Below are 17,654 nucleotides of genomic sequence, written 5' to 3' on the forward strand. Positions count from 1 at the left end.
ATGGTTTCTAACCAGTTAGCTTTGTGAATAAACCCAGGTTTCAGAGTTTTTATTCATATATGTTAGTGTTGAACTTTAGATCTATATGCATTATTATTCTCAGACCTAATTTCCATGTTAATCAGCTGGAAGGTCCTGGGGCAACCATTTCTCTGTAACTGTACCTCTTGGTAATTAAGCTGTTCTTACCTACAATGGAGAGAATCACCACCACAAAATCAAAGATGTTCCAGCCTATAGTGAAGTAGTAGTGTCTGAGGGAGACGAGCTTCAGCACAAATTCTCCAGTGAACAGAACAATGAACACTAGGTTGATCCGGGACAAAACTAGGGTCATATATTTGCCCTGGTCATCGGTTTCCACCATCATGGTGACCATATTGAGGCAGATGAGGATCATGATGCTGATATCAAAGACTTGCCTGGTTACAAAATCAAAGACCATTCCTTGGAATTTGTTCTAGAAAGTGAGAGAAGAGAGATAAGGTTACTATATATATTTCATAAAGAATAATCCAGTAAAATTATAGATAAAGCCCTTCTACATATGGCGATGAATGTGCACCCTCCTCATATTACCCCAAACAATTTTGTGTGCTTTTTTTCTCTTCATGTTAAAAAAATGAAAAAAAAAATATTTATATAGCTAAACAAAGCATATTTGTTTTATTTAGGTCCAATGGAAAGACAAAGTTGGATGAGGCATAAATTAGAGCTGGGCGTGGCGCCTCATGCCTGTAATTCCAGCACTTTGGAAGGCTGAGATTGAAGGCTTTCTTGAAGCCAAGAATTCCAGACCCGTCTGGGCAACATAGCGAGACCTCATTTCTATTTAAAAAAAAAAATTAGCCAGGCATGGTGGCACAGGCTTGCAGTCCCAGCTACGAGGGAGGCTGAGGTGGATCACTTGAACCCAGGTGTTTGCGCCTGCAACTATGGTCTTGCCACTGCACTCCAGTCTGGGTGACAGAGTGAGACACTGTCTCTTAAAAAACAAAACAAAAACAAACATAAATTTGTGGCAATTGGCCGATAATATGTACAGTCTTTGCTTGATTTGAATAAATATGAAAATTTTTATAAAAAAATAGTGACAACTAATAACAAAGATTTACAAAGTAGGTTAATATTGACAGACATTTAGATAGATGAATACACCAATTCATTTATCAATATTTTAGAAATTTTGGTTTATACCTTATTTCCCTCCCCCAAAATACATCAGTCACATTTCTATTGAATTCTACTTCTCTAGCTCTGTGAATCTCTGTATGGGTTTGTTAATTTATCTGTATTTCTTTCCATCTGTCCTTCTTTACCTATGCCCTATGCTTTAACAAAAATGCATGACTTTAAACATTTTTTTCTTTTTCTTACTAACAATCATCTCGGGAACAACATGCTTTCAAAGATTCTTATATTAATATGGCTATTAAATATAGTTTTATTAAAGAAATATATTATTAATCATTTAGAGTAAAAACTTAAAATAAAACTTCATGGCTTACCAAAAATCAAAGGTCATGAACTGACCATGTTTTATTTATTTATTTATTTATTTATTTATTTATTTATTTATTTATTTTGAGACTGAGTCTCACTCTGTCACCCAGGCTGGAGTGCAGTGGTGCAATCTCTGCTTGCTGCAAGCTCCGCATCCTGGGTTCATGCCATTCTCCTGCCTCAGCCTCTTGAGTAGCTGGGACTACAGGTGCCTGCCACCATGCCCGGCTAATTTTTTTTCTTTTTTTTTTTTAGTAGAGATGGAGTTTCACCGTGTCAGCCAGGATGGTCTTGATCTCCTGACCTTGTGATCTGCCCACCTTAGCCTCCCAAAGTACTAGGATTACAGACGTAAGCCACAGTGCCCAGCCAAAGAACTCTAGTAAAGTTGGTTCAATACTTTCCCCTCTTACCCTGCTCCCTTACATTCCAACTACTCTTATAAATATGGTAAAGTCAAGTCACTTAGAGAATTTATGAGACCTTGTCAAGTCCCAATTCTGGCAATTACAAGATTTGTGACTTGGGGCATGATTCATATGTTCTTTGGGCCTCAGTTTCCTTATTCCTTACCTATTTCAGAAAATAGTTGAGTTAGAGTTCCGCTCTGTGAACATAATCTATCATTATTACATCATTCCATTATCATGAGGCCCTACAGAGTATGCATTCTGAATATGCCTTATTCTGTTTTGGTGTATTTGATGAAACAAACAATTTTTATGACATATTTTCCCTTTCTAAACAGGTTTGGAATGTTTTCTAGTCTTAAGAATGGAGGGAACAGAGAATATAGAGGGAAGCCATGGAGAGTGGGATGGGAAGGCTAGAGGAGGAGGAACCAGGTGTGCTGTTGGTAGCAGGAAAGTGAATCTTGCTTTGGAAGCATTTACTGGGAACCCTGAGCTAGAAGTTTTCAGTTCACAAATTATAAAGAACATTACCTCCTTTTTTGGAATATAGTAACTCCTAATGAGTGCAGAAGTTGTGAATTATGATACAAAATATGAACTTCATAATTAGGGCTCAATATTGGTGATATCACCTAATATGTTCTGCTCCAGAGCATTGCTCAATTTGACCATATGGACACATGGCTTTGGAACGTTAAAGGAGACAAGTAAATTCTTACTGCTGGGCGAGGTATGGGTTTCTGAGGTTTCTTGGATCCAAGTTTCTTCATTGCATTGTAATATTTTTTCTGTTCCTCTGTCATAAAGATGTCTTGACCTCCAAAGTAAAGACATAGTATAAAACTGGTTACAATTCTAGTATGTGTTCCAATAGTACTTTTACAAAAAATATTTGTCTTTCCTTTAATCTTTTCTAAGTTTTAAGTGGATATTATCCTGCTACATGTACATTTATCCTGCTTTTCCCATTTATGTGAAATTCTGACTGTCTTAATATTATGGAAAATCCTTACGGACATAAAACTTTGATTACTACAGGATCCTAATTTGATTATACTATGTTTAAAAGTAGGCACGAGGGTCTCAAATATATTTTTGTAAAACAGAAAACATTTTCTTAGTCTGTTTCACTGTCGATAATTTTACTTCTTCATTTAACAGTTTTTGAACACTTTCTGTGTGCTAGACAATGTGCTGGTATCAGAATTACATAAATATATAAGATACAGTATTCTGCTTCTAAGTGGAGCAGGAAACTGAAAACATAGGTGGACAGTGTATGTTGATGTGACAAAAAAAAATTAAATGTACTGCAGAGGCAACAATGAGTTCAGAGCCTCAGAGACAAGCTGTTACATAGCTTACCCTTAATCTAGGCCTTAAAAGATGATTACGGGTTTTCTAGGAACATTCCAGGATAAAAAAAAAAAAAATCACAAAAAGCCATGGAGGTACAAGGGAATGCTTGTTCAGAAAAGGACAGAAAACTCATACAGATGTATGGGTGGTAACTATGTAGTAGAGAGATACACATGTATAGAATGAAGTGTAGGAAAAGATGAAGATGGACAACTGGGTGGAGGTAATTCCTGAAAGGCTCTGTAAGCCAGGCTAAAGCACTGGAGACCCATTGGATGGGTCTGAAGGCCTGGACACATTTTTGGGTTGGAAAGCTATCCAATAGATAAACTTTGAGAAGAGCCACTGACTAGAGGCTGGAATCCCTGCAGCTTAAATAACCACATGGGAAACTGAAAATAATACAAACATGATTTAAGTCTGTCATGACTACAAGTATCCTGGTTATTTAGTTGTATTAACAGACAGAACCTCAGAATGAAGAAAGGTAAAAGGTGAAGAATACTTATCTTCTTTTTCTGCTGGTTGAAGTTATCTATGATGACACCAATGAATAGATTCAGAGTGAAGAATGACCCGAAGATGATAAAGATGACAAAGTATAAATACATGTACAGATTTTCCTCATACATAGGCTGAAGCGTAACCTAAATGACATTGAAAATATTAAATAATATTACAAATACTATAAATACTTACACTAAATCAGGAATTTATTGAGTGCTGTTATTTAATACAGTGCTACTTTTGCCTTACCCTGAGATATTGTTCTGCAAAAGTAATGGTTTAAAACTAGCATAATCTAGTAAAATGAAAGTTTACAAGTTTTATGATTGTTCTTGATTCTGTTTTCCCATTGTGCATTACCTCTAACATATTCTTTAACATAAATAACAGTGATATAAGCAGGGAAACATTTTGAGCCTATTATTAGTCATAATTTTTTGCAATATTTTCAGTTTGGTTTTGGAAATGCTGAATTTTGGAAATATGGCTTTAAGAGCAGAACATCAACTTCTAAGAGGAAAATTCAGCACAGATAGGTTCTGCGGAGTTATTTTTATTTTTATTTTCTAAATTGAGTGTCCCTGAAACTTGCCTGCTTTTCTGTATCATGATATTCTTGGAAGCTGCTTCACAGAGTCTGGTTTATCATACTCTCCAGGGATGGGGAGAGACAAGTTACTTCCCCACTGAACAACTTTCCCACTCAGAATAGTCTCATTTACTGGACCAATCTAATGTCTTAGGATCCGTGCAGCTAGATATCCTTTCATATTAGCTACATATTATGTATTAGGTACACATTAATCAAGCATCATGTATATTGAAGCAGAGTGTTCATTTTGTATATGCGATATTAAATGTTCTAATATAAAATTTTGGATGTTTCAGTGTTTAAATTACCACCAGTATTTGCCATGAGAAGTCTAGTACCTATAAGTAATATTTGAGTGATACTTACATCTCGTGAATCAACAGCTGCATACATAATATCCATCCAGCCTTTAAATGTGGCCTGTAAATAACATATATTTGAATTGTTCATAAAAATTTCACCCAACAATGACATTTAACCAGATGAAAATCTGACAGTATTATAACAAATAACTTTTTGTACAATATTGTGAAATTTCATATGAAGATACTGAAATAAAATCGAAATAGAAAAACATCTGTATTTAAAGCCTAGAACTTGTTTCCTTTTTTTTCCTTGAAAGTATTGTATTTTCTTCCTACACTAAAATTTAGTGAAAGACTTTATTCATGAAACTGCCATCTCAGTCCCAATTCCCTTATATGCTCTATGATTTGCGTTTTCACACATAGTAGAATCATATTTCCTAGACATTGGTATAATAAAGTATCTGGTTAATAATTTATACATTTAATTCATCACTACAAATATATATTGTTATTTTAGTACCTAAAGTTGCTCCTTTGGCAATAATTGATACAGAAAACTAAAAACGATACCAGTACCCAAAAATATAATAAAAAGGAAGCAGAAATATAAAATCACATTAAAACATACTAAAAGCTTAACACTGGGGAAAATGTATTATAAAATAACTATAACATCTTTTTTATGATCAAGGTGATATTATAGGTGTTATCATTAACTTTTTTTCATACTGTCAAATGTTAGTCATTCAAACGAAGAACATCAGGGAAATAATCTTGAAACATCTTGGAAATTTTTTCAAAACTCACACAGTAGCCACTTACCACTTGAAGCAGTGCGAGATAGCCAGCGCCAACATTATCAAAGTTTACTTTCACGTTTTTCCACCGAGCTTGCTTGCCAAGAACCTGACAGTCACTCAAATTGTTGACATCACTAACGTCAAACATGTTACCCGTTGTCATGTTAACACAGTGGTAGAACTTGCCAGCAAACAAATTCACACCCATAATGCTAAAGATCAGCCAGAAGATGAGACAGACCAACAGCACATTCATGATAGAGGGAATTGCTCCAACAAGAGCATTCACAACCACCTAGAAGAGAAAACGAGGGGAACGTAGCTTACAAATCTTTAGAATGGAAACCATTCCTTCAGTGTATTTGTTTCATACTAACATGTGCTTGAAAAGAGTTAAATAAAAATCTAGGTGTACAAGTTATTTCTTCTAATATTTTGTAGCACATATTTGAGGGAAAACAATGACACAACTAAAGATCTAAGGTTTTAAGGAAAGCAAAATATGCTACAATATGAAAAGAAATCATCAAAAACCTGGTATAGTAAGATGGAGTCAGAAAATGTTTGTATGCTGGGGAAAAAAGAATAGAAAGATGCATTAAATGCCAACAGAAAAAAATAATCATCTTTCAGCAATACATTTTAATTTTCAAGAGTGTTAATGAATGAATAATTTGAAAAAGCAAACCAACAAACCCTTTACAAATAAAGTAGTAAAAATGCCTTAAATCTGTATTCTCAGATCAAGTTAACTTTTTATGACTATGAAGAACAGGATTAGGAATTTATTGGGTCCCTTTTTTTCCCATCAGTAAATCTCAATAGAAAGGTATATTGTTAGGGGAAAAGGTGGAATTTGTATCTGGACGTAACAGTACTGGATATGTTCCCATTATTATTATTTCACAGTCTCTTAAATGTTCACTTTGGAGCACATGCTACTTCATCAACCCTATTTCATGACCTATTTCATGAAAGGGAAATTCATTCACTTTACTTCTCATTACATTCACAAGATATTAAGATGTATTTTGAAATCTTTATGAAAGTTGACAGTAATTTTTCTTATCTAATTTAATCTAGTTCATGTTGGACTATTCTGTTAAGCATTTATGTTAAAAAAAAGTATTGCTTTATTTTAAAAATACTGCAAATGTTATTTTAGAAATCAATACCAAGGAATCTTAAATTGACATCAAAACCAGAAATCCCAAATTGTAAACAGTTCCAATGCTACTTGAATTTTGTTTCTTTTGAAAGTTAAGCCATATGCATTTTACTTGCCAGGGAGAGGATACATTCATTGGGTTCTTAGTTTCTTTTTCTGGTTGGGCCAGTAAAGTCCCTTCCTCATCCCTCTTTTCTGCTTATCACTAGAGATAGAAACTAAAAACCATGGCTTCAGGCTGTTAATAGCCTAAAACAATACAGAACAACAAAATAACAAAATAAGGCGGATTGGACAAGCTTGGATATACCACCACAGGTTCTCCTGTTTTCAAGTAAATGCATAATACATTCTCGTAATTTGCATCTGGAATATTAATTCTGCTATATGACCGAATTAAAAATTCTAAACTTTGAATATTTTTCAGATGAAATTTATAAGTTTTAAATTTTGCTCAATTGCTATCTCCCCTCAAAGATGAACTGTTAATAGGAAACCATGGAACCAAATGAGAGCTTAAGTAATACGAGTAATGGTAAAAGTTTATGGTTTGAAAAGAATTTGACATTATATACTAATCTTTGTGAATTTTATCTTATCTAACTTTCTTTAACATTAGAAGGAAATGAAATTACAATGTAAAAATCAAATATTTTTTTGATTACAATGATTCTGGAGAGTGGCTTAATTCTCCCTGATGAGTGAACTTTAAAGTCCAGGTTGAAATATTTTTATTGCCCCAAACAAACCATCTCCTAACATAAAAGCCCTAAGACCTAGAAGAAATTAAATATCCACATGCACTCACAAGCCAGATGAAACAAAACTGGCCTTTGTGCTAAATTCTACTGAGGGTCATGGCAAATGGGTGGTATCTATAATAAGTGTGATTTTATGTTTAGATGCATAATATACACATTAAGGAAGACAGCTGGGGAGGAAGATACAACTGCTATAGAAAAAGTGAACCTCATTCAGAATACTCAACTAGAAAAAAGATCTATAGCCGGGCGCAGTGGCTCAAGCCTGTAATCCCAGCACTTTGGGAGGCCGAGACGGGCGGATCACGAGGTCACAAGATCAAGACCATCCTGGCTAACACGGTGAAACCCCGTCTCTACTAAAAAATACAAAAAACTAGCCCGGTGAGGTGGCGGGTGCCTGTAGTCCCAGCTACTTGGGAGGCTGAGGCAGGAGAATGGCATGAACCCGGGGGGCGGAGCTTGCAGTGAGCTGAGATCCGGCCACTGCACTCCAGTCTGGGCGACAGAGCGAGACTCTGTCTCAAAAAAAAAAAAAAAAAAAAGAAAAAAGAAAAAAGATCTATAAAATAAATTCTGGGGGGTAGCCTGAAATGCTTAGTTAATTACCTTAACCCTTCACTTTGGATGTTATTTAGCAATTTGTAGAGGCTAAAATTTAATGTTGTTTCCTTATGCAATACTTTTTTAATACGGATATTAATTCAAGAAGCAAAGCACACAAAACCCATTTTACCTTTCATTCATTACCAGTAATTTTGAAGGAATCAAACTATTGAGAGAAAGAAACTCCCCACCACGGATGAATGTCTGTAGTCAGTGGTCATTTCAAGGTGTGTAAGCAATGAAAAGAAATAACTGGCAGTCCAAGGCTTTTGGGTGCTGTAGAAACATATTTGAACTGTGACAAGAAGACTTGGATGCTAGTCTCAGTTCTGTCCCCCCAAAATTCTGAGAGCCTGTTTAAATAAACTCCAGTTTCAGAAGGCTAGGCTTTGTGATCGCTAAGATTTTTGCTCTAATTCTGTAATTCTATGAAATAAATATCAGAAGAGTATGGCACCCTTCTCTATCCAAATCATTACCTACATGTAATTTTGACATGAATAATTAGAGTGTCTATTCTTCTTACCCTCATGCCTTCAAACCGGGATAAGGCTCTTAGAGGTCTTAAAGCTCTTAATGTCCGTAATGATTTGATGGCACCGAGTTCTGAGTAACCAAGAGCATTGGCTACCAGGCTAACCAAAGAAACCTACAAAAGGAAAAAATGTTAATTAGTTCACCAAGAAATAAACTATTGACTGAAGGTATAGGGTGTGGTATCTATTTAGTGCAGACTAAATACTAATTTGAACATACCTTGGAACTTTCATCTTCCACATAGTGAGATCATCTTATATTGCCAGTCTGCTCTCATACTATTGCTTTTTTTTTTTTTTTTTAACCAATGAAACCAGAATACTTGCCCATATTTATAAACACTTGTCAATACCTCCAGTTAGATATTTTACAATCATGGACCCCTTTTCAACCTGTGTATCAGGATTGAGTTCAATGCCAGATCCTCCATGGATGTGTGCTTAATATTATTGATTAGAAATAATATTTCTCTCTTGAATTTATGTAATATCTTGATTATGCATTCTGGAAGCATTTACCATATAATAGCGTTAACTGATTACATATCTTATCTCCCCTTCCAGGTCGTGTAAGTTTTTTATCAGCTGGGATGAAAGTTCTCTTAACATGTCTAGCACTGTCTGGACAGACATACTTTAGTCAAAATATGTTGGATAAATAATTATTCCAGGGAAAATTTTTATCCAAACTACTGGACTTAAGATTTAGAATATAGTCCTCATCATTCAGAGCGATGGTACAGCTTCCTGACACAGGCTGAACATCCCTAATCTAAAAATCTGAAATCTAAAATGCTTTGAATGCTAACATGACAGTCAAAAGAAATGCCCACTGGAGCATTTTGGATTTGGATTTTTGGATTAGGAGTGCTCAAGTGACATTGAATGAATATTCCAGAACCCAAAACACTTCTGGTTTTTGATAAGACTCAACCTGTATTTATACTAAATTTTACTTAATTATATGAAAGATCAAAGAAGACATGTCCTTTTGGGGGAGGAACTTCATTTGCTTTAATTTTCTTTCATTATAATAATATGTCTGCATGTATGAATCCAAAGAAAAAGCTACCATTACCATTGCCTCTTTATGTGTGAGGAAGTTTGAGCGCCACCTCCACCCACACCCAAAAAAGGATGCACAGCTAATAAGAGGTAGAATTGGCGATTTGAATCCAAATGATCTGACTTCAAAAGCATATATCAACCTTTTGCATCAATTAAAAATGTTTGTTCTTCATCTGAATCATAGAGCACAGAAAATGATTTGAATGACCATCTTCTCAGTTCTTTCAAAGATGGTACATAACTAGTGCTTTCCTTAATGCATAAGAGAGAAATTAATTCATTATATCCACAATGGCTTAAGGGCATTAGGGCATAATTTCCCATGAAAAAAGGCTGTTGAAAATGGATTTAAGTGAATTCTCCCAACAATCTTATGAAGTGGGATGAAATCAATAATGTGTCCAAGAACACAGGATATAAAGAGTGACACCAAAACCAGAACCCAGGCTTTAAAAGCATGTGAAGCCACTGTCCTCTCATTGTTTAATTTAGCATACATTTTAAGAATTGAACAGAATAATACATGACTTGACTTCTAAAGTTGATTAGTGGCAGGATAATTGATTGAGCTATTCATTTCTGTCTTACGTTTGCTGTTATAGAAGACTGGAAAGATTGGAAAGGTTATTAGAGAACACACAGGCTTCTATGTTCTATGCTGCTTTTCCTCAGGAGGCATTAACAGCTTCTTTATGTTTCTAGAGTTACTATCTGAAGATTTTTCTCAACCTCCCAACAAAGTCCTTTATTTGAGACATGGGATTTTAAAGGGATGTGGCTGCAAATTTCTCAAGACCTTGAGGTAAGGAAGCTCATGCTTTGAAAAGAAAAGTAAAACTGGTGTGATGGCCTATGCCTGTAATCCCAGTGCTTTGGGAGGCGGAGGTGGGAGGATCACTTAAGGCCATGAGTTCAAGACCAGCCTGCGCAACATAGTGAGACTTTATCTCAAAAAAAAAAAAAAAAAAAAAAAAAAAACTTAAAAAACAATTAGCCAGGGATCGTGGCACGCACTTGTAGCCCTAGCTATTTGGGAGGCGTAGGCAGGAGGATTGCTTAAGCCCAGGAGTTCGAGGTTACAGTGACTGTGATCATACCATTGCACTTCAGCCTGGGCTATAGAGTGAGAGCCTCTTTTCTCTTAAAAACAAAAAAAATGGTAAGGTAATATCCAGAACAGTGGGTTTTGGAAAGATAGAAAGTCATGGGTTCAAAGGTTGAAAGGTGTCACCTGCATCTAACCACCCTACATGGCATGGAATTGTGTGTTGTTGGAGAAGCTGCGCTTAATGAAGCTGCACTTATTTTAATGGACCTTACGGCCCAGAGGACATAGTGCCAGAGTTGCAGCCACAATATGTGAGAATCAGAGGAAATTAGCACCACATTTCTAGGCTACATATGTCCTAGAGTTTCTGGAAGTTCCCAAGGAGAAATCGTCAAAAACTACCTGACATTGGATTTTCTGACAAATCTGTGCTGGGATCTGTTGCATATTTGAATTATATAGGAAAATAAAGGGAATTTAAAATATTTTTAGGACTTTGAGAATACTCACTGCAGATTGGTTTAATCAAGTAACTTAAAATGATTTTTCCATGCAAATCACTCTGATAAGATTATCACAATCTGATCAATCATATACATAATTTTTTTTTCCGGTTTGCATGACTTAAGTACAACATCATTTTGAATAAAGCAAAATCTTATTTTAGTGGTTTAACTGATGTGAAAAAATATGCTTTAAAAGCTATTTTGAAATAAGATCTTTCAAATCTCTATTATAAGTGGAGGTAGCTCCTTGCAAGAATTTTAAAGATTTGCAACACACATAAAGTTTGAAGATAATGACTACATTAGTAGGGTGCTTTACAATTCACAGTGATCTCTTTCACTCATTATCTTTGTGTCTCAGAATAGTGAAATGACCAATCCAAGGAAAGACGGCAACAAGTAAACATATAACTAGAATTTAGGTCTTCTGTTTTTATGTCTAATGTGTTTTTCACCTTAGCAAATTTGTTCCCAACCTTTCAATACATAGTGTTTTAATCTTATCTCTTTTGTGCTAAACACAAAAGGCATTCTTGCCAATGTGTGCAAAGTATGAGATACTCATTTCCAAAAACTAAATTTTTAATATGAATTTACATGATTCTAGGTACCATATCACACTACACAGTAAATAAATGGAAATGTCTGTGATAGAGGTGTCAGGGGTTGGTTCAGTTGTCATCCACACCTTCCCACATTCTTATGGCAGCTGAGACTGAGAAAGAAAAGAATAATGCAGGATGGAGTTGATGGTTCCAAAGAAGAGTCTGGAAATCCTGTGATCGGTTAAGGAACCAAGCAATAGGAATTTATTTCCCTTGAAAATGACTAAAGACAATGTTTAAAGTTCAACACGAGTATAAAAGATAAAAACTCTATATAACCTCCATACATTCTGATGATATATTTCTATCTAAAAGCTTGTATAATTTTTGATGATGAGATCCATAAGCATTCTCATGAAAATCAGAATAAAAGAATATGCCCATCAACAACATTATTATTTAACACTTTCTGGAAAAAAGAAGAGTTATAAGAATTAGAGAAGTGGGAGAAATCATTATTTGTAGATATATTGTCGTTATCTTAAAAAAATCCCATAAGAGAATCAAGTGAAAAACTATTATAAACAATAACCTAATTATTTTAGGTGGTTGACAAATGCATTTTTCATCTTAACTTTTAAAAAAGTTTGTGTAGGAGTCTTTTTGAACTACAAAAACTTTAAAAATATAATTCAGAAAAAGTAAAAGTATAAGAATAATTTAAAATTTTGTGAAGAAGAAAAGCAGAGAGGACAAATTTCACCGGATATTAATTATAAATCTACAGTAATTAAAGCTGTTATATTAGTAGACAAAGAAGGAATGAAATAAAATAAAGCTCAAATTAGCATGTGGATACTGAGCTTTAGCACGTGGATAAGAAGAGAATTTTAAATGAGAGGAGAAATAGAACAACTGATTATTCATTAAATGAGAAACCACATGGAAAAAAATAATACTAGAGCCTTACCTCACACCTTATACCAAATTAAATTCCACGTTGGTCAAACATTAAAACATAAAATATGAACTAATGGACAAAGAAAGAAACAAAATTCTCAAACCAAAAAAACTGAAAAAAGAAAACAGAATATTTTTAACAGTCTTGAAATGGGTCTTCATAAACATGAGAAAATCAAGAAGAAAAAAAGTCTGATAAATTTGACTAAATCAATTTGAAAAATTTGTACATGACAAAAAATTCAAGAGACAAAAGCCCAAATTAGAAAAATATTCATACCACCTGTGACAAAATACTGAATTTCCTCAATATAAAAAGAGCTCCTACAACTTATCCAGTAAAGCTCATTAACCAAATAGTAAAACACATAGATTCTTTCTAAACTTTTACTCTATCTGTTTGAACAACATATTTATTTATACCCCCTATTGAAGTTCAACTAGAAGAAAAGCAAAGGAATATAGACAAAGATAACAGGACAAGAAACAACAAGAAGAGTTTTAAAACATTCTGGACTGTGGAAAGCACAGGAATAATTACTTTCTCATCAGAGAAAGAGCAGCAGAAATGCAGGTGGCCTGCAGAAGCAACACAAATTGTTTCAACAAATGCTCAGAAGGCTCTGGACCTGGAGGCCCTTGGTTGCTCAAAAACAGAGGGGCAATGGATGGAGCTGAAAACAGAACTGATTAAAATTTTGTATACAGGAAAGCTAGACACTCTTGAGTCCCTTCACCCAACGCTCTCCAACCCTTCAAGAGAGCAGAATAAAATACAGCTTCACAACTTCTGGAGTAAAATCTGTACTTGCTACAGAGGTCAGAACATTTAAACAGTTATTTACATTGTTGTTAGGTTTCCCTGCAACACCACAGATCTCTCTTTCAGTATATCTTGAAGTTGAGTTTTTCCCATTAATAGTACTAAGGGGCTTAAATAGCATATGGATTAGCTCAATATTTCTTAGGACAAGGGAACCTGGAATTTCAGATTGCTAGGTGCACACCTTCCTGCTTCCATGACAAAGGAGCCCTATTTCCTGTCTGCTGAGTAGTTCCTAGAAAAGGGGTCAGGTAGTGGTGAGGGGCAGGTACAAAGCTGCCATGGGAATGGTAGCAGAGGACTCTATTGAAGGTGGGAGGTTGGGGATACTGGTTACAGAGGGATTTGGCCAGCTGGGGTGGGTAAGGTGTACAGCAGGAATAGAGCGCAGGCTTCCAGAGACTGTGGGAAGTCCTTCCAATGGCTATGGGAAGTGCAGTCCCTATGCAACCTCAGTCAGAAATGGGAGTCCAGGCTGGGGAGGTGGCTCATGCATGTAATCTCAGCACTTTGGGAGACTGAAGCAGGAGGGTTGCTTGAGCCTAGGAGTTTGAGGTTACAGCAAGCTATGACTGCACCACTGCACTCCATCCTGGGTGACAGAGAGAGACTTTGTCTCCTAAAGAAAAAAAAAGGATAATTTATTTTTATGTAAGGGGAGTTTGTAAGTTTATACTTCAAGGGCCACCTTTTTGCTTTCTCTTCTACTTTTATCTTTGCGGTTTATTTATTGGTCTTTAACTTTATACATGATTAGAGAATTTACAATGCTCACATGCTGTATAAAGCAAACACCTTGGTCATTGTGGTATTGTTTATAATAGCAGGAGGCAGACAATCTAAGCGTTCATCCCTGGGGAAAGGATGAGTAAAATCTGGTGCACTCATCATTGTTGACTATAATATGGTACAGAGAAACCATGAGTTTCACAGGAATTTCACTTAAACATTCCAAACCCTATGTGCAGTGGGGAAGGGGTCTTTAAAATGAAGACTGTGTATCAGGTGATCTCTCTGTTTATTTCCTTGTCTGGAATTCTTAATTTGGCAATTTCAAGATGATTAAATCAAAATAACACTATATGTCGTTTATGTTGAAAAAGAACAAGTCAAAGTATCTTTGTTAATAGATGCATCATCTTCAATCAAGCACACTACTAGAAAAAATTTTAAAGTGCAACTTTAATTCACTGTGAGCATAATTATTTCTGTTTATAAAGTTTGTAATTATGACTATCTTCAGGTGTAATTATTTCTTTTTCAAAAGATATGAATTGTTTTTGACATTTTACACAATAAATGTATGTTATATAGTTACTTAACTAGATAACTACTCTGTGCCTCAATTTTCCCATCTACACCCTAGGAAAGTAACAGTAGATGCTGCATAAATTGTTGTGAAGATTAAACAAATTAAGCATTGAAGACAAAGGACAATTTATAGCTCAATTAAGGTTGGTTGTTATTAATATTACAAATGATAACGCTTGTTTGCCTTTACCGTCACCATTTAGAATACTGGCTAATGAATTGCATCCTACGGGAAGGCCTTTAAGAAGAGAAAGGGTCTTGTAGGTCTTCCTAAAATATGTATTTGCAGGGGTCATGACTGGAGGCAGGAACATTTAGTAAGCTATTGCTTGGCCCAGTTGATTGCAGTGGTGTTGATGTGCTGAAGAGGAAGGGCAAGACTGTCCACTCATTTATTAGTAAAATGGAGAAGAACTTGCTGATTGATTGGTTGTGAGGGGTGAAAGGCAGAAAGGCTGAAGATGACATCTGGCCTGGATTTATACAAACATTACCGTCAGACTAAGTAGGGAATTTGGAAGAAATGTATGACTTAGAGGGGAAACATGATGAACGTGTGCAGATGGCAGGTGTATTTGCAGGTATTATTTAGGAAGCAGTTAGAAGTATGGGTTGGAGTTTAACAAAAGACCAGAATTAGAGATTAAAAGTCTCTGTTAAAAGCCATACTCTTTCAAAGAATGGGCTACAGCTACATTAGTAGGATTATCTTTTTAAACTGGCCTGTGAGAGTTTTTTCTTGTTAATTAACTAATAATGCTAAAGGAGAATTAAATTCTTCCAAGAAATGGGCAAAATGAATCATTTCTATCAGAAGACATTTATAGAAAAAGTCAAATCACATACTAGACTGTTTACATGGAAATATGTCTAGAAAGAGATTAGAAATTTATATGAAATGATAATAATTTATAATTATTTAGTTCCTTTACCCCAAACCTCTTTTAATTTATTCTAATTCTCTCTACAAGAGCACTAGATAAAATTCAAGGCAGACGTCTGCATATTAGCAAGGCACCATCTCATTGTTTTCATTCACCACCACTTATACGCAATCACCTTCAGCATCATGTGGGAACTCTGATTAGTTCAGCACAATATGCCAAATAGATCTGTGCCCTGTTGTAAAATATGGATCAAAGAACTCAGTGTTGGGTAAAGGTAGCTCTACCACCTACTAGCTGTATGACATTTCTAAACCTGTGAAATAGAGATAAAATCTGTAGCAAAATAGAAATAATAATATGAAAAATAAACAGCTTATTAAAAAGATTAATAAATACTTTGTAAGTAAAAGAGGCATTTATAAAGAGGTTTGTAATGTAGGGGTTAGAAACACAGTCATTACAGCCAGATTACTTGGGTACCAAATCCAGCTTGGCCACTTATTAGCTCTGTTAACATAGGAAAGTAACTGAATATCTGTTTGTCTTAGCTTCCCTACCTGCAAATTGAGAATAATTGTTTCTAACTCATAGAATTTTGAAGATTAGATGAGTTAACACATGTAAAGTGCTTTCGGTGGCACCTGTACACAGTGTGCATTAAATCAGGGTAGTAATTTTCACTATTATTATGTAAGGCTCTTAATTAGTGCCATTCCCACAATAAGTGCTTACAAAGTACTAGGCGTAATATCTTGCTACTACTATTACTACTAATAACAATCTAGCTCCATTACTGAGGATGCCAATATGTCAATAATAAGTGTCAAGAACTAAGGCAGGAAACACTAGATCCTAGGGGTTGCTGGCAAATAGAAATACGTATTATGATCAGAAAGTGTTCCTATGGTGCTTTTGTTCACCTCAACAGAGCAGCTGATGGGATTCTAAGGAGCCTGTGATTAAGCAGGAAAAGAATTCCAAGCCATAATATCAAGCATCTCCTTTTAACCTGTGCTGTTAGTGAAAATCACCTGTGGGCCATAAATACTCCTCGATGGTTGAACCGTTTACTAGAGTTTGTTTGCACACATCAGCATATTAGGATGTTTTAGAATCAAACGAAGTTTTTATGAGAGATGCTCAGATGCATTTTCTCAGAGATGACTGCAAAAATTGATAAGGAACACAAGAAATCTGATGTTTTCAATACATTTTAAATAAATATTAATTAAATGATGTATTTAGTTCATTGTGTGGTCAATAGCAGCATCTATAGTATAGTTTGTGTAGTTATAGAATGTATAATATATAGTAAGGTATATTTTGTTTTTTAAAATGTACATAGTATCTTTTTGACCTTCAGCTGAGAAGAAAAGAATTGTACAGAATCTGAAAAAGTGGTCCTTCTAGTGCAGTATTCTGGAAGACAGAGGCATGAGTTGTCCTTGATTCCATCCTGAAGTATCATACTTGCTGTCTCCATTTCTTCATCTTCATTATTTTCTCTCATCCACAACACCAATGACCTTCATTTTGCCAAATCCCAATGTCAATCTTATATACCAATATTGCTTGATCTTTGACTTTTTTTCACTGTAGCCTTTGATAAAATTGATCACCTCTCCTTTGGAAAAACCCAACTATCTTCTCTGGGTTTCTATGACACCATGTATATTTTGTTTTCCTATTAATTACTATTTCTCAGTCTAATTTACTGGCTGGTTCTCCTTTGCCCAACTTCTAAATGTTATAGTGTCTCCAGAGTTTGGTTCTGGGTTCCCTTGTTTATTTGCACTCTCTGCCTAGGTGAGCTAAAACAGGTTTGTAGCTTCAAATGCCGTATACATCTCGATGACCCTTAAATTTATGTACATAAGATTCTGGATTCTCTCCTGAGCTCTAGATCTATATAAAGTTCAGTACCTTGTTTTGAATGTCTAATAAGCATCTCAA

General features: G+C 35.1%; 1 protein-coding gene across 1 annotated transcript in view; it reads right to left on the bottom strand.

The window, feature by feature from the left end:
• Positions 1-17,654, bottom strand: part of SCN3A (sodium voltage-gated channel alpha subunit 3) — a 112,821-nt gene that overhangs the window by 4,543 nt on the left and 90,624 nt on the right. Inside the window, exons 22-27 of the mRNA XM_023188159.2 lie at positions 8,544-8,666; positions 5,505-5,777; positions 4,741-4,794; positions 3,785-3,922; positions 2,636-2,740; positions 190-460 (exon numbers count right to left, since the gene is read on the bottom strand). Of these exons, the coding sequence (XP_023043927.1) occupies positions 190-460; positions 2,636-2,740; positions 3,785-3,922; positions 4,741-4,794; positions 5,505-5,777; positions 8,544-8,666 (964 nt within the window). The remainder of the gene's footprint in view (positions 1-189; positions 461-2,635; positions 2,741-3,784; positions 3,923-4,740; positions 4,795-5,504; positions 5,778-8,543; positions 8,667-17,654) is intronic.

Source organism: Piliocolobus tephrosceles, chromosome 11, assembly GCF_002776525.5.
Source record: "Piliocolobus tephrosceles isolate RC106 chromosome 11, ASM277652v3, whole genome shotgun sequence".
In the NCBI taxonomy this organism is placed as follows: domain Eukaryota; kingdom Metazoa; phylum Chordata; class Mammalia; order Primates; family Cercopithecidae; genus Piliocolobus; species Piliocolobus tephrosceles.